Below are 27,179 nucleotides of genomic sequence, written 5' to 3'. Positions count from 1 at the left end.
GTCACAATTATTAATTATGATAGTCATGATATAATTTATGTCATGAAAATGTAATCTTAATTCTTCATTTAAATAAATTCAACTAAGCCTTGCAGAAAAAAACGAGACGTATTATAAAAGAAGTTTGATGGCCAAAATTACGAGAATGTTCCATAAACAAGGTCATATCATTCTCTCTATACCGTATATACTCGTGTATAAGCCGACCCCCCCCCCCCCTACTTCAGGACCACCAAAACCGCAATAAATTGAAAACTCGTGTATAAGTCGACCCCAAAAAATCCGTGATTAATCCAAAAATTTCAGAGGAAAAAAAAAATTCTTATATTTCCATGCAAAATGAATAGCTTACAGAAATTTACAATAGAAAACGATTCAAACTTTTTAAACCATTTCTTCTGAGTCTCCAAGCTCATTGTAATACATCAGATCATCATAGGGCGGCATCGCCCCTATAATGGGTACGCTGTCATCGCCATCGTCACTTTCAAAGAGGATATCATCTTCAGTTCCGTCCATCGCATTGCTGATGCAACACTTTTAGAAGGATCGGATGATAATTTCGGTGGAGACAGAATTCCACGCCTCATGTATCCATTGGCACACTATGCCAATGTCAGGTTTCTTCAAGGCACCACCTTTTGACCTTTATTCACCGAGATATTCAAACAATCTCAATTTGTTTGAGAGATCATAAACATGAAAAAATAAACTAACTTTTTATACAGTCCCTGTGTGCTCAAATGTCAAGTTAGAAAGTTGTTGCCCTAACTTGACATTTGAGCACACAGGGAACTGCATAAAAAGTTAGTTTATTTTTTCATGTTTATGATCTCTCAAACAAATTGAGATTTTAACTGCCTGTCATTTTGTAATTGAAAATATTTCGAAAGGCAATGGTTACAGATATATTCATTGTACAAACAATTTGAGACAGCCTGTATACTGTACATATAATTGCTCTTAGTTGCTACATTAGTCCACTGTTCTGGAATCAGCACCACTATAGAATTTCTTGACATTGTTGCAAGCCAGAGATTTCAGGAAACAGTCATCTGTTATGAAACAGTTTATCAAATTTTGCTTATCATTTTTTTTTTTACTCTATCAAGGAAATATACCTTCATATAAAAGCATTAAAATCCAAACTTTCTAATACCTTAAATACTCTTAATGGCAAAAAGATTCAGATTTTGAATGGTATACCTTGATCCAAAGCTTAACCAGTATAATTAGTATCAAGTGGCATACACAGTCTCAACACACTCCAGCTAAACAATGTTAAAATGGGTATTCAATTATAAAAAAAAAAGATTAGAGAAAAACAGAATTTTCAAACTTTTGTTAGTTTTTAAAAATTTGTTGTGTAACAACTTGATCAAGAAAAGTCTGGCTTCATATAGAATTTTTCCTAATTAAATTTGCTCATAACAAAAATTCTCTGGCCTTTGAATTATCCAAAAAATCTGAAAAATGTTTGAATTAAACAAGAAATTTTAACATTCAATTAGATAGGAAACTCAAGGGGAGTTTGTAAAAGTTTGAAATATTCGAAATTCGAATTAACCAAGTTCTACTCTGTCAAATTTTATAAAACTTTCATAGTTTAATACCCGCCTTTGATAAAACTGTATCAAAGATTCAAAGGAATTTCGGGATGACCTCACTAATTCAAAGCCCAAACATTTATCAATAGCATATTCAGACAGTGAGAACTCAGCTGGAACAGATAAACAGATGGCAGATGAGTTCGTGAAAAATGAAATATTTTTATTATTTTGGTATTAGTTCAGTAATGAATTGCATCATGAGAGCCCAAGTAGAGCAGTGGTAAAAAGTTTGTCTTTCACTATGAAGGTTACCATCAAGGTCCATGGGTTTGAATCCAAGCAAGAAACAAGAATCGAAAACAAATTCTTTACCTACCAATCCTGGAGCTACCACCGATAAATGGAGGCCTTTATTTCCCTCCCAACTTTACTGGTTGGAAATTGCCGAATGGCAATATATGACTGGAGTTGGTGTATGGTAAAGTAATAATGAACTGCAAAGCACCACTGTATTTCCTTTGTGTCCATCCCATATCAAAAATTTTCTTTCGCTCCTCGAGGAAAAAATATAGATTCCTAAATTAGCCCCAGCCATACTTATCACACATACATGTAACTTGATATCTTTCAGACATGAAGTTCAACAAAAAATATATTTATTTATCCTTCAAAATAACATACAAAACCTCTTTGGCAGTTGAATGAAAATGTGTGAAGATTTTATATTGATTTGCTCAGTCCTCGGTGGGGAAAAAAGATCATGAAATGCTTCCCCCCACAGTCTTATAAAACACAAGGTGCTCTGTGTGTTTCCTGAGGTTTTTCTCCTGAGATATATCTCTCACATTGTACAAAAACAAAACAATGTTGCTGACACATGCATCCCATCAGTCTATACCATAGGAAATAGGTATATAAAAAGAAATATGATAAATTAAACAGAAATTCAACACATCACAATATCCTTAACGTCTCCTGACTTCTTGTAAATATTTTTTTACATTGAAGAAAATTTGTTCTTTTTTTTTACTTTTTTTTCCTCTCTGGATCTAACATTCGATGAGCTTCAATAAAAGAGTGATCAATTGATGATGGTAAATCTAAAGGAGTGATGAAAATGAATTGGCTCTTGCTTGCCTCTCTAGCTTTCTCTATCATCAATTTCATGCTGGCTTCAGTGTTTGTTTTGTCCTACAATGACAAAAAAAAAGAGGAAAAAAATTTGCATAAAAAGTAGGTATTTTTAAGTTTTTTTAGAATTTTTAATTTATAAGAATTATGTGTGGGATATTAAACAAATGATACAATACATACACCAATGGTTCATAGCCAGGTATACAAGAAAGCAATCGTGAAAGAGTGAGATGTAAAATATTTCATAATAAACAGTGGATTCTTTTAATACAGTCGCCCTCAGAACTCCCAAAATATATGACATTGAACATTGAAGGACCGGACACACCCCCGCTTCCTGTCTCAGAGAGACAAAATATATGACAGAACAAAATGAACCGAACACAACCAAGATCTGTTGCTACAGCAATATAAGCACATTTCCCCAAGGAGAATGGTCATATCAGAAAAATATCTGGTGCTGGAAGAAAAGTGATTAATCAACAAAGAGGGGAAGAAGGAAATCACCAAAGAAATATGGTTTCAAAGGTGTAAAATTCAACCCCAGAGCAAAATTTTTTGCATTGCTCTGTAACGTACCCTCGGCATGACTGAAAATGTTCTACGGTTAAAAATCCCATTAGGGTCTTTTTTACACAGAAGTCTTTTTTCCTAAATTGTTCTGCAGCAGCAGTGATTGTTCTGTGACATGTGTCCCAGTTTTTTTGAATATTCTGCTTTAAGGAAATTCAGCAGAGATTTCTGAGGTAGGTAGGATTTCTAACTTATTCTTTTTCATTATGATTCCAGAAATTGGTGTATTTTGAAACCTACTGTTTCAACCAACTAAACAGAGATCTTGTTAATTTGAGACATGCTCCCATTTCTTTTGCTGGTTGTCACAATTCTCCACCAATTTAAAGATGTAAAATACCATTAAAAGTTCTTCTAAGAACCCCTTGTTTTTCTTTTACAAATGCTGCTCTGGCTATCCTGGGTTCTTCAATGATTTTTAAGTGTAAGAGCTTGGTGAGCTTAAATCGTTAAGATCTAGGGATGTGTAGCAAAAATAAGACAGAAAAGAACAAAATCTATACTCATTGACCTTTACAGCAACACTACAACTACTGGAAAGATTTGAACAACACAAGATAATCAAATAATAACATCTGATGATGCTAGGATGGCATTTGTGTGTTTGTACCCCCCCCCCCCCTTATAGAGGAAACAAATTTTGAACCAATTAGCTTCGGGATGGGTGGTTTTCTAACAAAAGTCAAAATATAAAATTATTTTGGATACAACATAGCAGGATTGTGCAATTGTTTTATAGAGGAGGAAAATAATTTTTCCAATGAAAACGACAGTATATAAAATTAAAGCATACATTTAGAAACACCATATCAGGGTGCTGTTAACACATGGCTGAAACTAGCAAAGGTTATCAAAGTATGATGTTATAAAAAGGTTTTACTGCAATAACCATTAAAATGGGTACAAGAATGTTTATTAGAGGGGGCATGAAATGTTGATTGAGGCTCACAGTTTGTGCCCACCTAGTAAGAAGGTTAAGAATCACCCCAGTATATAGATAATCACTTTCCAAATATACCTCTATTTTCCTTTCAGATATGCTTTGAGCCATAGCATGTAAACGAACAAACTTGTTTAGACAAAATTCCATTTTCTACAAAAAACATAAATTTGAATGCTTTCAGCACACAAACTCTTAGCATCAAATTGAACAGTTCAGTTCAGACATTCTTGGAGCTTATCTTTTTTTCCATATGCAAGAATGACACCGAAAAATGAGCTGACTCTGGACATAAAGAAGAAACAAACGTAATCATGCCACCATAATTACGTTTGTTTCTCCCTTTATGTCCCTGCTGACCACATTACATAGCACCCCCCCCCCCCCCACTAAATCTTTTTATTTTACCCACAAACCCAACAGGGTTGTGTATGCACTGTAAAATAAAAATATCTTCAGATCTCATCCCTCCCAAAAAATTCTCCATCTAACATCCAATACCAAAATTATTAATCTCAGCTTTCTGACAATTTTTTTTAATCCATAAAACTTGCAAATGAATGAAATGATTTTCCTTAGTAATCTCTAGGAAATAGTGTTTTGGTTAACAAAAATTTTCTCTAATCAATGTGATTCCCAGAATGAATTATCTTCATAAGTTGAGATTCCCATATTAAGAAATTTAAAGGTGTTTTTATAATAACAAAAAGATTTCTAATGTAAGCAATTTTTTTTAATTACTGTTCCAATCACTGATTTCACTATAACAATTTTTTTACACATTTAATCACCCAACATTGAATGTTGTTCACAATATTATTTGAAATGACTTGAATCAAGTTTTCAAAATTTTTTATCACAAAAAAGTTTTACACTATAAATTTTTTTTTAAATTAATTTTTATGATGTGATTTTTCAAAAAATAATATGAGTGATTAAATATGTTCATGACATCAACAGCCCAGTTCAAAAAGGCAACAAATCCAAAAATTCAATTTTCGAACTATGCATGCCTTAAGAACGGTGGAAAAGTCTACATATTCAAAACAGCAACAACTCCCAAATCCCCTTATACACTACCTACTGTAATTAAATCTGAGTTGATTCACATTCAATTCCATACAAAATAAATATTTAAAATGCAGGACTCTCAAAACATAGTTTGAGTGGTTGACTTTTTGAATCGGGTCATTGGCATGAATAGTTAATAAACTGATAACTAAATAGGACTTGGAACACCATGGATTTACTAACCATGAATACATCATACTCGTCAAGTACATGGAATGGCATCAGCGCAACATCAAAAAGAGCTAACAGAAACGAAACAGTGACGAATGACCGTTCTCCACCAGACAAAGCATGGGACTTGAGAAAATTCCCTTCATTTTTGGGATCCACCTGAAATTGAACACATGCAAAATATTTTTATCTGGAATCTAAGAGGGGGGGGGGGGAATAATCAAAACTAAAACAAACACACGTGTAGAGAAATTAAACAGTCAAAATTTTTTTAAGTGGATATCGTTGGACTGAAACAACAATATCCACTTAATCAGTCAAATGTAAGATGTAGTGAAAATGCTAGAAAAATTAATACAAAAACTCAGCACCCAGTAAAACTTGCATTGTGGTTCAATTTTAAATTAAATGCAAGAACAGAATTACAATGGTTTCATCAAATAAATTTATTGCATGGGTGCTCGAATTTAAGGCAGTAGCAACAAATCAGGAGGGAGAACTTGACTGACAAATAGAATAACCTTAAAAATCATTCGTTTAATTCCATATTATGTGTGTCAGTCATTTTTTTTTGTGGGGGGGGGGGGGAAGCACAGACCTCCAGATCTCTTCCTGTGGCTGCAACCTAGCTCAAAGTTTTTCATTTGCATGCCCTAATTTCCCCCTTTTTTTTCAGCGAATTACAGCTGCATTATTTGATTGAGAGTCAGCTCTTTGAGCCAAATAATAGATAGTCATGATTCAATGTAACTTTTGACCTTTATATGTTTCTATGATGAATACAATAATACAGTCGATGCTTGATCTATAATGACCCACTTCGTCTCATTGAACACGGATATTATAATGGGAGAGTCATTACATCAAAAGTATATGACATTACTTCTATAAAAACATTTGGGACTTATCCTACCAGTTGTTGTAATGGAATGATCGCTATGACGATGTGTGGTCATTATAACATGGGCGGAGATACGGGGGAGGGCGGCGTGCTCGGGGGGGGGGGGCAAATATGAGTAACCATCAACGTTTAAATGATGGAATGAGGTGGCGAATTGTGGGGAGGCTAGAAGCAGCTCAAGTCCCGATTTGTAGAAAGTTCAATTTAACGCCCAGCGTTGTGTGTAACTTATGGAAACAGGATACCGGATCCATCGAGAGAAAGCCTGGACAACGTCGTTCAAGAGCCACGACGGCCAGAGAAGATCGCCATTTGTCGATTATAGCGAGGCGTAACAGGAGTGCTACAGCTTCTCAGCTCTCCTGTGACTTGTATGCAGCCACAGGAACCTGTGTATCAAGAGTGACTGTTTCCAAAAGACTTCATGAGAGAGGGTTGTTTGCAAGAAGACCTGCTGTTTGCGTCCCGCTCACTTCTACGGACAGGAGAATACATTTATCATAGCGCAGAGAGCATAGAGATTGGAGTATGGATTAATGGGCGACCGTTCTCTTCACTGATGAGCCCCTTTTCAGCCTAAGCACCGATTCTCGCTGTACGTTCATATGGAGAGAACCAGGGACGCGCTACCTACCCTCCAATGTCCGCAAAATCGACCATTATGGCGGAGGAGGTTTAATGGACTGGGCAGGCATCATGTTGGATGGCCGCACACCTCTCCATGTCTTTGAAAGAGGCACTGTGACTGGTGTGAGGTATAGGGATGAGGTCTTGGTGCCCTATGTTCGCCTTTTCAGGGGTGCAGTTGGCCCTGAGTTCATTTTAATGGACGATAACGCAAGGCCACATAGAGCTCTTCTGCTCGACGATTGTCTAGAGAGTGAGGATATTCGCCAGATGGATTGGCCAGCCAGATCTCCAGACCTTAATCCTATAGAGCATGTCTGGGATGCTCTGGGGAGGGCAATTGCAACTCGCAACCCCCCTCCGGGAACCATCCAGGGAATGAAAACAGCATTGCTGAATGAGTGGGACCAATTGTCACAGGAAATTATAAACTGCCTTATTTCAAGTATGAAATCACGCTGCGAGACCCGTATATCTGTAAGAGGGGACCATACCGATAGGTCCAACCCATCTATTAACCCCTTTTTTTGGTTTATTCTGCAACTACTGTTTCATACCTTCCGACTCCAACGAGTGTTACGTACGATCATGCGTGTCTATTACAATTATTGAATGGTTATTTGTTTTGTATTGTATCAATGTATGTACATATCAAATTTCATTAAAATCGGTACAGTAGTTCTAGAGATAATCGACCAAGTCTGCAAATTCTCTTAATTTCTTACACCAGTGTAATTCATCGCAGTGTAGCTATTTTTTCATTGTTTACAAATACAAATACAACGCCACAACAGGCAAATTGCCCAACGAGGTGGCTGACTTAAGAACATCATGGATCCCCGAGCCATTTTTTGGAGGCCCTACCTACTGCTGCTACACCACCCATGCACCCCCCCCCCCCCAACGGAACCCCCCAACGAATCGGTACATGCGGGAATGTGCGTGTACGTGTAGTGCAACCTGACGTAAAGTTTGTTTCTGTGTAATGCTTGTTATGTGTAGTGCTGTCATCTGCCCCCAGTATTTTTTTTTTTCTAACTATGAGTGAAGTGTTATAGTTGAATGATTTACCGTTGTAGGACTGTTGCTCTCTGTGGCTAGACTTTTTAACGGGGAGATCGGCTCGCATTTGCGCCTTGAAGTTGGGAACCACAGAAAACCAACTTCAGCCGACCACCACTGTGGGGTTCGAACCCGGATCCTCGCATCACGAGTCCGGCACTATAACCACTCGACCACCACAGCGGCATTACATATAAGAACGTGATGAAAAGTGGACATATTTTCATGGCATTCAGCCAGTACGGGATGAATTTTTGTTTATTTTTTGGCTTGACACAGTAGGATTTGCGTTTGATGGGGTCCATGAAAAATTCCAGCCTGTGGGGGGGGGGGGGCGAATGCACATTATATCCCACGTGCTTTCAGCCGGGTATGCAATGTTGTCTTATAAGCTTTGTCTTAAAAACTTAATGTGATTTGCTTTTTAATGATTTAATAAATGAATTAGGTTCTGCTTATTTATTATGCGGCTCGTGATAAATTTTTTTGTTGTGAAAAAAATAAGCATCAGATCATTATAATTACTGTTCATTATATTATGGTCATTATAAAAGGGTTTTTTATGATCTGGGAATTACTAAAAAAATGTATTTATGCCCTAAAAAACCTAAGCTAAAAAAACCAGTTTCCTTGTTACATTTTGCAAAAATATTTTTAGAAATCTTAGCCCTGTTATTACATTGTGTTTAAAAATAAATGCAGCAGACCCTCGATAAGTGACTACCCTGATAACTTGACAAATATTATTCTCATGTTTGGCATATTACTAAATTCAATGGGAGAAACTTCCAAGATGTCTAAACCCTGTTTAAGTCAACTGAAATTTGTGCTGTGCTATCACCATTAATTTTTCAAATTACCTGTGCATTGGCCAAGTCTATGAAGTTTCAAAACATTGCTCGCTCACATTTCAACATTTCATTGTTTTTACACATAGTGGTGTCAGAGCTGGGAGTATGCTCGAACACCCACAGTATTGTGGCAAGCATCAGAGCACCCACACATTTTATTCAAAAATTAAATCTTCCTACGTACAGCTCAAGATGGTTATCCACAGGTGTGAAACACTTAAGACGCCCCTGTTGGCAGATATTCTTCACACCTCTGGTCACTTCCCACTGTTTGGAACCTGAAAATTCAACCTACGGGCTATGAGCCACAAATAAATAATCTGCCTTTTTTTTAACACAGCTATTGCGACATGATACACTTTTTTTACACTCTAATATGAGATTCGGAAACTTTTTGCAAAAAAAAAAAAAATTAGGTAATTTTGTTTATTTGAGATATAGAATTGTTCACATATATATATAATTATGCATGCATACAACAATGATAGCAAACCATTGTGAAAGTGCGATCACACAAAATTTCATTTTGCTAACATTTACTTCGAGTCAACATGGACACTCCCGAGTTATGGAGGTTCTACTATTTACTGACATGAAGGCCAAATTACATTAAAAAATTTAACACTGTGACAGATGATTAAAATTGAGAAGAAAAAAAAACATCATTGCTTTTTAGACATCATATAAATGTGTCTGTAGTGTTTATTTTGATTACAAACATTTCCAAACAAGGTGTAGACATGCTCAAATCTTAACAATGACTTGATAATATGCCTGAGGGAAAGTTGTGGCAGAATATACTAGAAACTACAACATATGTTGCAGAACATTCAGTGTTGTTGCAAAACAATGTCGGTAAAACAAACTTTTGCACATCAGACACTATCGTGGAATTTTCACTGCAGAACATTTTTTGTCAGCTGAGGACTCGTTGCAAAACATTCTGCTTTAGGGCCAGCTAGAAAAATTTAGATTGGTAGATGTAAACTTACATATCTTTTCTAACTTCAACCTACATTGAAAGCTTTTTTATTTGGTATACAGTGTGCTTAAAAAAAAAATCACCCAATTTAAAATGTGTATATTACGAAAAATATTGAACATTGGCGCTAATTAAGATTAATTTTATATTACATGGCTAATCATAGTTTTTTTACAAACCACATCAAAGATATGTATATACAGTAGTCAAATTTGTTTCAAAATTTTGCTGGAAAATGAAGTCATCCGAATCGGTTTCTAACTGTGGGAAAAGCGTTTTCAAGCATATCAAGATATATAATTCCTGTAACAGTGGTCTATGAAATAAAGGGGCATGCACCTTTCTCCGAGAAATTGCACAAAAATATTAACTTTGAAACACCGTGTATAATAAACACGGTTTACAGCCAACTACTGTACTTTCATTGAATTGTGCCCTGTAGCATTACACCCCTATAAGAATTATTTGTTATAAACCAGCATGGGCAGAGATCTGGGGGAAGAGGAGGCAGAATTCCCCCCAGTGTCAAGGGCGGAGCCACCTTCATAAACAGTGTGCAGTTGGTATTTCAAAAACTTTTAACATTAATTTGCAAGGTGCACAGGAAAATAAAGACGTTGATGTGAGGATATATAAATCACACTATATGTACAGTATTTACAATGCATTATGCCATGGGAATCAAAAATAATTATATACAATAATTCCATTGCCAAGGCATTGACCCCTGAAGACAAAAAATAATGTGCCAAGTAATTCCTGACAGTGTTTGCATTAGAATTATGGTATTCATAATAGGGTAATAAGCGGGGTGTGTTTGGTTTTCAAAGGTTTTTCAAAGTAGAATTATGGTGCAGAACACTTGGCAGCGATGAAGAGGTAAAGATGATGTGTGCCTCGGTTGCTTCTTCAAATTGCTACGGGGTATATGTATATCCCTCTTTTTTCCGGATGAAATTGTGTAGCACACACACACACTCTTCACTATATCCAATACTTTGCTGTTGTTGCGGCATCGTATTGGCGCAACAATGGCGCACTTGGAACTTTTCAGCCATCATGCCAAAGGTACATTCAATTGTTTTTCTTCCCCTGCTCAATCTGTAATTGAAGACTCTCTTTGAATTGGCGAGGATTCTTTTAGAATAGGGACGCATTAAATTTTGCGACAACAGGAATGCCTCATCTGCCACAAATTAACGGGGAAAGCATTGTCATGTTCATGGCAGGGCAGTCTGGAGGGAGCAGGAATCTCCAGTTGTGAAAGTGTCAACCAATATTTTATAGCAGACACTCAAAATATGCCGCCGTCACTATTCCTACCGGCATACCCAGCCTCTACCATCATGAATACACCATCTGCATTGCAGCATGCTAACAGCGCGATGGAGTGGTACACTTTGTAGTTGAAGTTGGTAGAACCTGTCTTTGGAAGTTTTTCTATATGGCATAGCTGCCAACTTTTGAAAATGAAAATTCGGGAGATTTTCGCACAAACCCGTATTTTATGCTTAAACCATTCCCTAATAAATACAATAGGGATTTTTCCAAATAAAATAGGGATTTTCCAAACATAAAAGTTAAAGCGTAGGGAATAAAATCCCTACTCAAAAACTGAAGTCAAATTAAAATAGGGATTTTACACACATGGCAGTTAAACCCTTGGGAATAAAATTCCTACGCAAAAAACAAGTGAAATTGGAGGTCAAAACTTCAATGATGTAAAAATAAATATTGTGTTCAATCAGAAACGCTGTGAACAAACATTCTGAGCGAATGACCCCAAAATCATCGGAAGATGAAGGAAAACACCGTCAATTTTTGAAGAACACTGACTTTTTGTGACACTTGCTTGATGTTTTTTTTTCACTTCACGACTGATGATGGCAGTCTTTCCATGACCGATGTTTATGTCCGTAACACAACTTGTACAAAAAGGAAAAGTCAGCCCTCTTCTGGAACGTTTGATGAAAGGAAATTCATCGGAATAAGTATCTTTAAAATTGATTAAATATGTTTTTGCTTATCAGTATTCATGCTTTGTTATATCGCACGTACGTAACTTCAACAAAAGAAATTTTGACCACATGTGCATCACCATAATCTTCAATTATTATCCAGGACTATTGGCTGCTAAGCCATTTCCCTGCACGATAAGACAAACAACTTTCTTGTTACCATCAGAGGGTTTGTAAAACTTCTTTAAAAAGGGGATTTCCCCATTTACGAGGTGTGACGTCATTTCGAAAGGGAAAAAAAAGGGCTTCATGCCCCACAAGAAATTCCTTAGGGACTTTTTTCATAAGCGGGGATTTTTTTTAAATGAAGTAGGTAATTTTTAGGGACAATTAGAGATTTTTGTGATTTTCGTAAAAATTCGGGAGATTTAAGAACTTTTCGGGAGGTCGAGCGATGAAGATAAAATTCGGGAGATTCCCGAATTTTTCGGGAGACTTGGCAGCTATGATATGGATATGTTTATGTTCACTGCACCTATGCAGTCTGGCAGGTTCCACAATGACAGAAAACGTTCTGCAATTTGTCTCCATCATTGCTGCATGTCAGGTTTTGCCAAATATTGCGAGTGTAGCTTGCCCCACAATATCTTTGTAGTCTCAGCTACAATCTGCCTGTACTTTGCCCCTCAGGCAAAGTACAGACCAAGAGAAACAAAGGTACATCCTGTAGCTAGATACCTGCAAAATAATTTATATCAATTACATGGGGGTTGGAGACAACAGAAACATATCGAAATTTAAGCCAAAAATTATTTTCATTTTGTTGAATTTTTTTTTAAAACTGAAAATTTCATATTAGTTCACCTCACTTTTAAAATATACAGTCTAACCCTGATGTAACGCCACCATTTGTCTTGCAGGTTTCTGGCGCTATAATGAGTTTCACGTCATATCAAATCACAAATTAACACATTTAATTCCTTTTATATGGAAGATTTGTTCACTTAAAAATTTTGTCACTAAACGGGGTTTGACTGCATGTACTTTATAACTTGGTCATTGAATATGTATTTCATCCTAGGCCTTCTGTGTTAATTTTTTGTGTTTTTATTTTGCAGTGAACGCCTGCAAAGATAAATGGAAAAATTTGAGAACCACCTTTGTGAGAAAACTGAGATCTCTTCCAAGCGGTTCAGGAACACAAGTCATAAAACCTTATTACTTGAATGAAGCCATGCAGTTTGCCCTATCTTTTGTGAAGACTGCAGGGGCGCGAGTGGGAATTTGTTGCCTGTTCCAATAGAACATTCCCAAATCGTTGATCAACCCAAAAGCTCTCAGGTGTCAACTGGTGACAACTCTTTGGGACTTGATGACATAGATATCCCAGACTCGCCACCCAAACCAACCACTCCTCCTCCGTTAACATCAGCTGCAGCATCACTTCCTGACACACAATCTCAGAGCAGCAGTGGGATATCCTGAAAGCGAAAGACCTGCAGCACCAACAATGCAGATGCCGCCTTTTCCGAATATTTCAGCAATATCAGCATAAAAAAGGCAAAAATGACTGCTGTTTCTGCTGCACCTCCTCCTACAAATGATCTGAAAGTCCATGCAACAGTTCATCGGATGCCTTTTACCCGATCTCAGGTTGATGACTAGCGCACAGCTCAAATTATTTAAGAGGAAGTCTATCCTATTGATAGACGAAATTCTTGGAACCAGTACCTTTGAGACAACACAAGCTGTTGTCCAACCAGTGGAATTGATACAGCAGTGCCCAGATATCAGTTTCGATTCACCATATGAACAGGCTGGATACAAGTTTGATTGAATAAATTGAAATAATAAATGAAATAAAAATGTGAAATCAATGCATTTCTCAACAAATTCAAATCAAATGAGATAAAACTTCATTATCATTCTGAAACTATGGATTTCGTTATCAAAGGATTAAAATTAAATAAAAGGTCTAATATGAAAAAGACCTAAAGAAGCCAAACTTGAGTTGTTTTCATCCTAGACCTTTTTATTTAATTTCATATTTTTTTTTTGAAAAACTGAGTTTTATCTCATCATTTGATTTTATTGAGAAATACAATGTTGTATGTTTATTTCACTGCTTTTATTTATCTTGTGACAAAGAATTCGCTGTGTTTTTATAGTGTGGTTTGAAATAAATGCACTGACAGGGTTCATCAATGCAATCACCTGATTTAAAAAAATCATTGATTTAAATCACAAAATCCAAATTCTGTTTTTTTGCCTACTTAACATTAATCATATACCACTTAATATAATTGTATACTTTCTGCATTGTATCTAGGGATACGGTTCCAGTCTGATATTTACCTATTCTTCTAAAATTTGTTTTCTCCAGATATATTATTTCTTTTATGAAGAAATATTTCTCATACGACAACCACATTATTCTGCTATTGATGTTCGAATTTTCCAATTTAAATGTATAATACAAAGGTTTTTAACAGCTGGCTGAAGGGAAGATATAGTTAGGAAAGAAAGAAAATTCAACTACCCTTGCGGGGAATCGAACCCACATCCTTTCACTTGCAGGATGAGCACCCTTGACCAGTAGACTACAAAGGCAATGAAAATCTTGATCTTCCCTTGGGGTCATTCCATGTCAAATCACCCAGCCATGACACCCATACTCTCAGATTTCAATGATTTTTTTTTAATTTGTTGCATTTACCATCCTTATTAACAGTGTGAAATATTATTTGCATATCTCTAAAACTTTTTGAGAAAAAAAATTGTTGAAATTTATCAAAAACTGATGCAGATGACTTTTCCGAGGCTCAATTTTTAAGCGGCATTGTTTGAGAAAATAAATCATAACTTTTCCAATTTTCAATATATTCAAGTGAAATTTTCACTAAAGTGTTCACAAAAACATACAGAATATGAATAAAAATAATTCATACACTTATATTTCAAATTTACATGCAAAAAAATTATGTAAACTTTATTTTTGTGAAATTTTTCGTTAGAAAAAATACAATTTTTCAAACGTATTTTTAGACCAGAGGCACAGCAGTTACCAAAACAACTTTTATTTTAAATTTCTCCTAAATATATGAAGTAAAATACTGGAGAAAAAAAATAATGGTTTTTTGACCGTTAATATGTTTATTCTGGCTCGCAACACAAAATTCATCGAAATAAGACTGAATCGTTCCGATTTCAAATCATTCAACTAGATACTGAAATGCAACCCATCATCCCAGATTCCAATTATTATTTTTTATTTATTGCTTCTACCATGCTTGTTGGCCATGCAAAGTTTCATGTACATATCTCAAAACCTTTTTGAGAAAAAAAATGTTTTCTAACCTCACGAATGACGTCTCTTAGGCTAACCCCATTCAAGCAATATTATTTATGAAAATATATCATAACTTTGCAGAATATATTCAAATGAAATTTCCACTAAAATGCTCACCAAAAAATGCAGATTATGAATAGAAAAAATGTAAACCTTAGGGGGGAAAAAGTCTTTTAAATTGTATTTATTTATTATTTTTTTTACTTTTGACACAATTTTTTAAACACTTTTTTTTTGATGCACAGCATGAATTTTCAATTTTATTTAAATTTAATCCTATTAATATATTAAGAAGACTAGAAAAGTCAACATTATTTTGACAGTTAATACATTTGAGTAACAAAACAATTGTACTTATATGACTACATTAATTATATTTGTACATTTTGACTTAATATAATGATTCACGCTTAGTAAAAAGAAATTTATATTTTATTTTTCATGTACGCTTATACATTTATTACAGTATTCATTAAATTAAGTTTCATGAGTAGTTAATGCAATGATTCAAAACAATTAATAAATTTTAAAATTCTAGGATTAAATGAATTCATGAACTAATTAGAAATGTTAATGTAATGTGTCAAATGGGAGTTGGTGAAAAAAAAAGGTTTTGGGTGAATAAAATAATTTTTCAAATTAAACCTACCTTCATGCTCAGATTCTTAGAAGTGTTCAAATTCCAAATAATTAATTTCACTTTTAATTGATCTATAAATATTTCTTATGATGCAACAAAGACGAACTTTTGTAATCTGATATATTTTTGCATAAAGAATTATTTTGTATTTGATTAATTCAGATAATATTAATCATATATATAGATTAATTTTTGAAGTTTTTTAACATGATTAATTATAAAGTTATTTTACCACAACAGTGTTAATTTTTTTTTTAATTACTTTGATTTTTACAGCATATATTTTAATAAACATATATTTAATGTATATGATAAATATGAAATGGTTATACTTGTGTGAAAAAAAATCTACATTATAATATTTAACACAAGCCTCTATATATTTTTCCCAAGAAATAATTTAAAATTGCTGATAAAAAGGCAGATTATGAGGCATTAAATCACAAAGAATGAAATTATCAGATACAACCTAATTGTTGTAGCTGAGGCAGATGAAAGAGAGTAGAATGGAAAACCTAATGTATATAATGCCTGGTGGTGATATATAAGATGTGATGTTTCTTGTTGTGATGATGATTGTAAAAAATAATAATAGCTTCTGTGAAGATATGAACTATGGCACACCGGTCTTTGTCCTTCAGAGGGCAGCTGGTGTCTTATTTAATTATAAGACTTTATCATCCCAGCAGGTGATGATAAAGTCCCTGCTGCTGCTTCATTGCGAAAAATAAAACAAAAGTGTTAGAACTAAACTGCCCCCCCCCCTTATCCAATGATGCAAGTCTCAATTATGATCTTGCTGAAGACAGAGAATGTGCTCCATAAAGTAGCCTACTCCAGGGTTAGCAAATTTTTCTTATGATAACACAATTTCCATTTGAGCTAAATATTTTATGTCATCATTTTGGAAATAAAGGAAAATGTCAGAAAAGACACTTGAAATTTATAGTGTTGGAAAAAAAACTGGATCTGACTGTCATAAAAAGTGTTATGCAAACGTGTAAAATCTGTTACCCATTACATCATTGGACCCATCGGACATCAATATTGAGGAGTGGAGCAAGTTCTGAACATTTATCTACTGTGTGTTTAAGCATCATAGAGCTTTTTTTCTCAAAGTATGAAATATATCCGGAAGCATGCTTTAATCCTTTAAAATGTCATAAGAAAAAAAAAATAACAAAAGGTTTAAGGATAGTAAACTTGTATTTTTCATGTATAAATGAAATAAACGGTTGTACAAAATCAATTCCAGGGCAAAAAATATGCCATGCCTGTAGAGACAGTGAATATAAACAACAATAAATTAAATGAAGAGACTGAATACTGTGAAGAGATGAACAGTGACAGTAATGTAGAGAAGTAACTTGGAAAAATGTCAATTATTAAACAAGAAGCACTTGAAGAAATAAATTCATCTCTACAGAACATAGAAGAGTCACCAATTAAACTTCATACGGTAGCTCCACAGTGCAAGTCAAACAATACCAAAAGAAAAGTTGAATCTGCTTGCAACACTTTAAAATCAAATGTTTGTAAAGTTTTTGAAGAATTACCAGAAAATGAATCTCAATGTACACTTATAATAATGAAGATATTAAACAGAAAGCAAATATGAATATTTTGATAAAGTTAATTAGAAATAAGACTCAATTTACCCATCACAACAGGGGCAAATTTTAACTCTGGCCCCTGCTTTAAGAAATGGGAACAAGGAAAAAAAGAGTTCAATGTCACTGAATATGCTGTGAGAAAAACAGGAGAGCTTTTGTAAATGAAAAAGCAAAGGTGAGCCATTGTGTTTTTATTATAAAAAGAATCAAAAATTAAATTTCAACGATTTTTTTGCAATCTAATTTTTTAATGCAAAGGTTTAAATTTTTCCTAGTCATAATCTACATTTTTTTGTGAGCATTTTAGTGGAAATTTCATTTGAATATATTGAAAATCTGCAAAGTTATGATATATTTTAACAAATAATATTGCTTGAATGGGGTTAGCCTAAGAGATGTCATTCGTGAGGTTAGAAAACATTTTTTTTCTCAAAAAGGTTTTGAGATATGTACATGAAACTTTGCATGGTCAACAAGCATGGTAGAAGCAATAAATAAAAAATAATAATTGGAATCTGGGATGATGGGTTGCATTTCAGTATCTAGTTGAATGATTTGAAATCGGAACGATCCAGTCTTATTTCGATGAATTTTGTGTTGCGAGCCAGAATAAACATATTAACGGTCAAAAAACCATTATTTTTTTTCTCCAGTATTTTACTTCATATATTTAGGAGAAATTTAAAATAAAAGTTGTTTTGGTAACTGCTGTGCCTCTGGTCTAAAAATACGTTTGAAAAATTGTATTTTTTCTAACGAAAAATTCCACAAAAATAAAGTTTACATAATTTTTTTGCATGTAAATTTGAAATATAAGTGTATGAATTATTTTTATTCATATTCTGTATGTTTTTGTGAACACTTTAGTGAAAATTTCACTTGAATATATTGAAAATTGGAAAAGTTATGATTTATTTTCTCAAACAATGCCGCTTAAAAATTGAGCCTCGGAAAAGTCATCTGCATCAGTTTTTGATAAATTTCAACATTTTTTTTCTCAAAAAGTTTTAGAGATATGCAAATAATATTTCACACGGTTAATAAGGATGGTAAATGCAACAAATAAAAAAAAAATCATTGAAATCTGAGACTATGGGTGGCATTTTGGCATTTTGCCGGGTGATTTGAAATGGAATGACCCCTTGGAGCTCATACGCACTGAACAGGATCGTACATGGACTGCCGGACCAAATTTAGGCCGAAGCTCGCAATTGCTGACACTGCCACCAGATGGCTACTTAACTAGATCCGACCATCCATGTAAGGTCCTGTTCCGTGCACACAAGCTCCAAGGAAAGATTAAGATATTCATTGCCTATGTTGTGTAGGACACTCACCCGACAAGTGAGAGGACATGGGTTCGATTCCCCACAAGGGCAGTTGAATTTTCTCTTTCCTAAATATGTCTTTGCATCAGCCAGCTGTTCAAAACCTTCAATAGATAGCCGAAAGTGATATCTATTGCAGGACACATTTATCGTCTTCCGATAAATGTGTGATGTTTAAATTTTAAAAAATTAGGTAATTTGAATTTAATATTGGCTATTTTATTCATTATTAAAATGAAGCTAATTTAAATTGTCATATTCTGTTAGGAAGTAGTATGATGTGTGTATCACTGGTTTTTTGTCTGCTGTGTGTGCATTCTCTGAAAACAAATCTACAATTTTACACCAAACAGGGCCAGACTTGAATGATAGGCTACTGTAAAAGTTTGGCAAAGCTGGGCAAAAGAAATGTTGGATGTTGGGTAAAATGGTTCGTGGACCTCAACAATATCTTTTGGGACGTTTACTTTGGTTACAAAATGATGCGTTTCAGACATGTTTATCCCTTTATGAAGATGATTCATTTTTGATAAGTCTTTGTCCAATTTTGGGCTACTGATATACGTCTTGCATTTTGTATGAGTAATATTAGATGGTGCATTTTTGTTTACTTGTTTCACAATTTCCCAATGCGGGTATCTAGCTGGTCCTTGGAGAAATTTTATATCTATTTGTAAATTTTATTAATTTTTTATGTATCCATATTTTTTCCCACTCGTGTAATATGATTTATTTATGTGCCTTTCAATTTTCCAACATGGTATTTATGTGCTCCTTGGAAAAATATTGACTTTTTATGTGTCAAGAGGTTTTTTTTATATAATTTCATAAATTAATAAATTCATTTTCAAATAAATTGGGGTGTCTATTCATTGTTCAAATTTTGATACATGAAGTAATATGAAAAAGAAACTTACCTCAATGTGATAAGAAGTCATTCTTCTGGATCTATACATTCTCGCATGTTGGTATTTTGTTTCCTTATAGCTGGAGATTGCCACCAGCTCATTATAGGTCTGTTTGGACATTCTATAAAATGCCATAAACTTAGCATCACTTTCCTGCAGTTCTCTTGCTGCCACAAACAGCCTGCTATGTAAGTTCCTTTCTATGTAGGGATAAACCCAATGCTTTCTCTCTTCTTTTTTTTTGCATTTTTTTAAATAGAAAATCATGATAGCCTCCTCGCCACTAGAACTTTCCATAATTTAACAACGAAAAATAGAATATATGTGAAAAAATAATACTTTCATGTAGTGCACAAAATAAGAAAATGACAAGGCAGAGAACAGGTGGAAGAAGTGGCGGAAAAGTAGGAAGAGCACGGGTGCAAAGGCGAAAAATCGTCCAGTTCGCTGCCACAAAAAAAATCGGCCCATTAGCAGATGCCAATCATATGAATCGTATAATCGCTCATATCGTTGGAAATTCGCCGCTTGACTCGCTTGCCTAGTAATCGCTCCGTGTGTGGAGGGCCTTATATTTTTTTGAACCATTTAAAAAGAATTGCTTCCACCAAATCAAGGTAAAAAACAGTGATGAATGTAACAAAAAAGTTTTAGAGGTTGAGGCCTTGGGAATAAATAACTTTTCTTTTTTCTAAGACTTTCTTAGAGCAAAAAAGACTAAATGGAGAACAATAAAAGAATTAAGCAAAGAGAACTTTACAGTAAATTCTTAAAAACACCCTAATAGCATATCTTCCAGGGGGGGGGGGGAGATCATCAGCCATAGCTAAGGATTGTTGAAAGGTAAAAAATAATTCAAATTTACCAAGAGGTTTAGATAAGATGACACAGGAATGCTTGACAATTCCAGTTTGAAAACCGGTTGAAAATTTGTCATGGTCACACTTAGCTGAAATAAATATTTGTTATATAAGCAATCAAAAAAACAAAAACCACAGATACGCAATGTAAAATTCACGGGACATGGAAAAACTTTGTTATATGTGAAAATTTGTAATATCCCTGTTCATTATAAGTAAGCTGACTGTATATAATACTATAAGAATATGATAAAAATAAAATATAATTACATCAAGCAAGACTGGAAAAGACTTGAACAATTAATTCATAAAAATTATAAGTTTGTAAATGCGAAAGACATTTAAAAAAATGGAATATTGTTCGGGACCAATAGAGCATTCATAAAAAAACAAACATTTACCATCTTTACTTTGAAATATGAAAGACTGCTGGCAGCACCAGCAAGAACATGAAACAAGCGCAATTCTGTCAATACAAATATGTTAGATCCACACACATGCTCAAAACACACATTCCAGCATGTACCAATTTGTCAGAAATTCCATAGAGGAATGTGTGTATGTAGGGTAAGGTGGTAGTAGTAGTTCATAAAAATGTGTTGATTTATAAACTGAATGTTTGTAAAATTTAGCAGCGATCGTAATATATTTTGCAAACATAATTGCATAACAAAAGAATGATTAAATATAAAAAAATGTGAAGTTTAGAAAATTACTTCCTTTCTTTCAAACCAAACACGGTAAATGTTCTATCACAGTCCTGCAATTTTAGCTATTTCCCTAATGGAGCTAGACCGTGACAGACTTTTTGAAAATATTTATGTCTATTCCAAAACTTCTCAGAAAAAAAAGTAAGGAAAAAGCAGTAGATAAAATGCAGCAGAACAAATTTGCAATTAGAAATTCCTATGTTTATTTTTGATACATGCAGGAAAATAAGGCATATGTAACTATAGAAACAGCATTATGGCCATGCTTCTGGAACAAAGAGGACATTTCTATTAAATATATTAAGATGTAATACAAATTAACAACTAAAGCATTGTTGCTTGAAGAAAAATTGCAAATGCCTCAATACTCACTTCAATATCAAGGGTTTCATTTACATGATCAAAATTAATACGCCCAACATATTTCCTAACGTCTATGCTCAAGTTGAACAATATTTTCACTTGAATTGTAATCGCAGCTCTTAACTTTTTATATCTTTCCTTTCTCGCTGCTATTTGCCTTCTCAATTTCTGTAACACAATATTTCAATTTAAAAAATTATTTCAGAATTAATGGAAATGCATATTTCATGAAAAAAATTTCAGAATTGAGAATTCATAATAATGACAAATTATTTCAGAATTTATGCAAATTCATATTTAATGAAAGAAATTATTTTAGAGGTAATGAAAATTTAAAGAAAGAAATTATTTCTAACATTTAATGAAAAAGTTAATTCTGAAATAGAATTTTAAAATTAATGAACATCTATAGTTAATACAATAGTTTCAGAATAAAATAAATGTCTTCAATAATATGGATCTCCCATTTCACTTGGGGCCCATTGACCCATCTGTTACGAAGCCCCGTAATTAAGTTTTTGTGAATATGGATACAACCTTCCTATTATTTTTTTTACCACAATATAACTTTGTGGCCCGCAGGATTCATGAAAATTTTCAATATGGCCCACAATGTCTGAAAGGTTGAAGACTCCTACACTGAAGAGTAAAATAACACCATTTTAAACAGAAATATGTTTAAAATGGTGTATGTTTAAAAGACAAACCCTTGTAATACAAACTTTTTGCTAATCCCAATAACTCCCGGTCCAGATTAGTGAGGATTTAATGCATTTGGAAATCATTACTCTTATATTTGCAATTAGAAATTTACATAGTTTGTACTACAAGGGTTTGTCTTTTAAACATGGATGTTTAAAAGCTGTAATAATAGTGAGTATTTCTAAGAAAATTTCGGTCAAAGATGTCATTTACTGGGCAGCAGAAGCACGAGAACATGTGAGTGAAACCTTGCTAAAGAAAACCTGGAAATTATGGCCAACACTCGAATTCGACAATAATCAAGCAACAAAGGAATGCCACAAAATCATCTAGCTTTTAAAAGAAATCCTTGGTTGTGAGGAAGCAGAGGAAAGAGATATATGTGGGTGAAATGTTATCATTAGACTCCAACAGCCACTAAATATTTATGGATACAGAAATTGTCTCCTGAGTTTCAACTGGCAAATGACTCATCATTGAGCGACAGATTACATTATGATGCTTAAATCCACCAAAGACTCATTCATTACTGCTCAGATTGCTTTCAAAACTGCCCTTTGATATGTGGAGCAGAATGATAATGCAATCCTGGCAGACATGTTTCTGAGATAACTGGCTATGAACTGCATCATCCACAAGGTATATGTTGCTTTGTTGAATGAAGATGGAAGGTTTTCTCAAGGCAACTAGATTGTTGCAAGACAGACTTTATGAGTGGTTGTTTTTTTCTGTAGTTGATTCGTCAACTCTCTTGTGCAAAAGAGCATTTTTTATTTTAAAGAGCCGTTCGGATCAAGCAGATTTTCAGATTAGTGGGTTTTTAGTGTATGAAGAAACACTGTTATAAAAGTTCAATATTTTTGTATAAACAGATTATCAATAAATAAATAGAGTATCTACTTACACTCAGAAGATTTTTCAGGCTGCGGATTTCTCCATCCAGTTTCATAGCCATATTCTTTTTCTCAACATAATTCTTCTCGATCAAATCCTTATTCAAAGCCCTTGAAATAATGAGGGAGAAATAAAAGATAAAAATAGGGATGGAATAAATGATAAAAATGAATATTTTGAAAAATTTTCATCCTCAAATTTTTAGAGAGTGCAAAAACCTGCCATTTGTGCTGGCATTCCGACTACCGCAAGGTTCATAATATATATGCGCTTCATGATCTCATCCCACAAGCCATCGCTTCACACATGAGCTGACAACATGAATGTGAACTTCACAAAAAAAAAAATGGGTGGTCTGTCCCAATGACAATAGGAATGTTTTTTTTTCCCCTCATGCCAGTATTCAAAGATCTGATGCAAAATAATGTTAACATTTCACATTGATTAAGGATAAAAAAAAATTCACATTCATTGTGCCAAATGATTTTGGAATTAAAAAATCAGACACTTAAATTTAGAATATGTAACAATTTTTTTCAGAAATTCTTTTTTATATATAATTATTTTTTTCATGGTCAGTTTCAGTGCTGCATAACATGTACTAACTATTTGAACGACACTTTTTTTTCTCTAGTATTTAATGAAATTACTTGATAAATTTGGATGGTTTAAGAACATAACTGTTCCGGTATAACATGGTATTGATGAATCTTTAAGATATCAGTTTTACATCAAAAGGATAAATATAGCAATAAGTATTTATCATTTCATTGATAAATATTATTTTAAAACGGAAATTTTCAAAATCTTTCAGGTTATTAAAAAATTTAATCACAAATCTAGAACTTATTCTGATTCTATTTCATATGATTTTGTATCAACCAATACTGAACATAAAAAAATGTGTGAAATAAAATCATACAATGCAGAAAGTTATCTAAAATTATTCATTACAAAATGTGTAAACAAAATTCACTCATATTATTTCCTCTAACTTACTTTAGCATATTACTTCTTACATATAACTTACTTCAGCACATAGAACTTATTCATTGGAGCTTCTCTTTGGTATTGCAAAATGCACATCTTCATGATGTACACAATGGTACTTTGATTTAAATTAGCTTAATTTAAAAATCACTTGATTCTAAATTGAAAATAATTTAAAAATCATTGATTTTTTAATCACAAAATCAGGGGTACAAGCGTCCTTCATCTATTTTGGAGTAGTAAATTTCTTTTTTGGAGCAGAAATTTTGAAAACGAAGCAGAACTAAAAACTAACTATATCTGCAATATAAGGAATTTTTCTGTGAAATGCCAAAAGTTTTGCCAAAAATGGGTGAAAAGAATAAAAAGAATAATTCTAAATAAATTTCCTTCACAAATTAAAGTCTATTTAAATTTTTCCTGAAGTACCTTATCTGTCACTACTAAAACATGGGTTACTGAAATGACGAATAAAAATTATTAGTCTCTTTTCAAATTAAACACCATGTATACTGAAAACCTATCCAGCAAGAATTTCTGCTGTTTGAATACCAAAATCTTATTCATCCTAATATAGCAAAAAAAAAGTACGTGCAGAATATAAGGGTTTCCGTGAAAAAAAAAGGTTAACTTCTCACAGAATTTAAAGAAATGATTAACTGTTTGTTGCTCAGTGTTCCACTGCATGGAACACCCAACTTGACTAGCTTCTCAAACTGTTAAATTCAATTATAAATGGATAAAAATAGGTTTACCATTTACTTTGAACTTTGCTTTTCAATCATAGAAGACACCATCAAACAAAGTAATCCATGATCTTCAGCTGTGACCGGTTATTTAAAATCTTCGTATTTACAAGAAATTTTGTATATTTTTTTGTGATTACAAAATTGTACCTGCGTACTCCTTTAGGCCTAAGTAGATAGCCTACAACTTTTTTTTGTTGCAATTCTAATTTTAAAGGGTCAAATTTGAAAGCAAAATGCAAAAAATGAGAAAAAATATAAATACCTTATTTACTTAAACAACTCAACATAATAGAATGCTAATAGATTAACTTTTTTTTCTGCTGTTTTTTCAGTTTGAAGCCTGTTACAATATTTTCTATACAAATTACAATGCATATTTACAATGCATTACAATGTCACAAATTAATTTTTCCTATAAAGCCTTGAATTCTGTGAAAACCCCCCTAATAGCCAATTTAAAATAATAGATATTGTGCCAACTTAAATACTGTTGGACTTGAAATTGCGGAAAGTGAAAAAAGTCTAAATGTGCCTGTTTTTTACCAAAACTCATTGAATCTGTGAAATAATAAAAATTGTCAATTATCAAGCAACCCCATGTAAGTTAGATATGCATAATAAATGCATCCACCAATTATGCAAGAAACAATCTTGCCAATAGAATGTCTTTTTTTTTTTAATCCTGATTTTTTCATACTCTGATGTACACTTTACTGGTATGTTGATGTTATGTTTTATATTTTCCTCCAGAAAAAAGGAAGGACACCATCCTCCTGAAACAACACATAATCCAGTCATCCAACTTACAAGCATATCATATTATAGCCTAGCAACAAGAAAATTTCACACTTCTTAGCTCCAAGTAAGTGGTGGTTTGCCCATGAAACCATCTAAAATTTTGGAAAATATATAGAAATTACTAATACGTTTTCTTGGTTTTATGATTTTAACAAAACAAAGAGTATATGTAGTTGAAAAATTTATAAGTTTAGTCCAGGTTATTCATCATATTTAGATTAAATGACACAAATCAAAATTGTTCATCTTCTTGTAGCTAAAGTTTGTTTAATATAGGATATAAAAAATAACTATATTGTGCTGCCATCTAATAGCTTTATTGAGTCTTGAAAAACTTATTTTTCCAAATCAACTACCCCTAAACTGCGGCCTAGCCAAGACAAAAATTAGAAAATGTTAAAATTATTTTAAAAAAATCACAAGTAACTCCATTACTTGGTGAATTTCTTTGCAGCCTTTTCCAATTCTACCTTTTCTCGGTGCAACGATTCTGGTGTTCTATCAGTATCTATTCGGTCACACAGCTGTGAAGCTTCTTGACGAGCTTTCTATAAAAAGGAGTTAAAGATTAAAGTAAGCAACAAAAGATTTTTTTTTCTATTTCATTATTGTTATAATTTCAATAAAAGGAAAAAATAAAGATTTTTCATCAATGATTCAAAAGTTGGCAAAACATTCTTTTGTTACAATATTTTCAGGCAATTTTCCACATCATCCATTATGCAGTCAAACTTTGTTATAACACCTCGGCTATAACAACATTAAGTAGCAGCTATAACTAATCCCCCATAGACAATAATGCTAATGAACTTTACAAAATTTTTTACAGCTGGCTGATGCAACGATGAATTTAGGAAAGAGAAAATTCAATTGCCAGCGGGGGGAATCCAACCCACGTCTTCTCACTTACTAGATGAACGCCCTAGACTACCAGACTACAAAGTCAACAAATATCTCAATCTTTCTAAAGCTTGTGTGCACTGAACGGAACCATACATGGACGGTCGGACCTAATTCAGGTCAAAGCACAGAATTGCTAACACTTGCCTTTCCTAAATTCATCTTCACATCAGCCAGCTGCTAAAACCCTTTGTAAAGAAAGCAGAGAGTGGCATCATCCTCAGATAAGTCGCTATTTGGAGGTGACTCTCTTCGACAATGAGCAACAAATTATAAAGACATGTAAGTTTTTAAGAATGATGCTCTTTTAAAACCTCTTTCCAAAAGTGCGGTGCAAAATGTGTAAATTACAACGTCCAACGTAAATAAATCAAGGTGAACTGATTGATTTTACTGCATTGTCTATCCTTTTTTAAAAGGGATTTGTTTACACTTTGCTGTTCAATGCCAGTTCATTTTTGACAAATGAAATCTTTGGCATGTTTTTCCTTCCTTACACAAAAACTCACTATCACAAAATTTTTCTCTCCCCCATCAGTCCCTTTCTATATGCAC

At 33.6% G+C, this 27,179-nt stretch overlaps 1 protein-coding gene across 2 annotated transcripts in view; it reads right to left on the bottom strand.

Moving 5' to 3' along the window:
* Window positions 1-960: 960 nt before the first annotated feature.
* SMC6 (Structural maintenance of chromosomes 6) overlaps window positions 961-27,179 on the bottom strand; it is an 89,190-nt gene continuing 62,971 nt past the window's right edge. Inside the window, exons 21-27 of one of the 2 annotated variants that reach the window (XM_089232003.1) lie at window positions 26,160-26,272; window positions 23,198-23,297; window positions 21,601-21,759; window positions 20,524-20,607; window positions 5,452-5,598; window positions 2,581-2,741; window positions 961-1,055 (exon numbers count right to left, since the gene is read on the bottom strand). In XM_089232003.1, the coding sequence (XP_089088129.1) occupies window positions 1,052-1,055; window positions 2,581-2,741; window positions 5,452-5,598; window positions 20,524-20,607; window positions 21,601-21,759; window positions 23,198-23,297; window positions 26,160-26,272 (768 nt within the window). In that variant the 3' untranslated portion in view covers window positions 961-1,051. Of the gene's footprint in view, window positions 1,056-2,189; window positions 2,742-5,451; window positions 5,599-20,523; window positions 20,608-21,600; window positions 21,760-23,197; window positions 23,298-26,159; window positions 26,273-27,179 lie in introns of those variants that run through there. The other variant, XM_089232004.1, reaches the window with a different exon arrangement.

The sequence above is a fragment of the Pholcus phalangioides genome, unplaced genomic scaffold (assembly GCF_987345545.1).
Source record: "Pholcus phalangioides strain wild (caught in Gottingen) unplaced genomic scaffold, Ppha-v1.0 ptg000001l_1, whole genome shotgun sequence".
NCBI classification, from domain to species: Eukaryota; Metazoa; Arthropoda; class Arachnida; order Araneae; family Pholcidae; genus Pholcus; species Pholcus phalangioides.
Note: the sequence above shows the minus strand (reverse complement) of the source record. Positions and strands in the feature narration are given on the sequence as shown.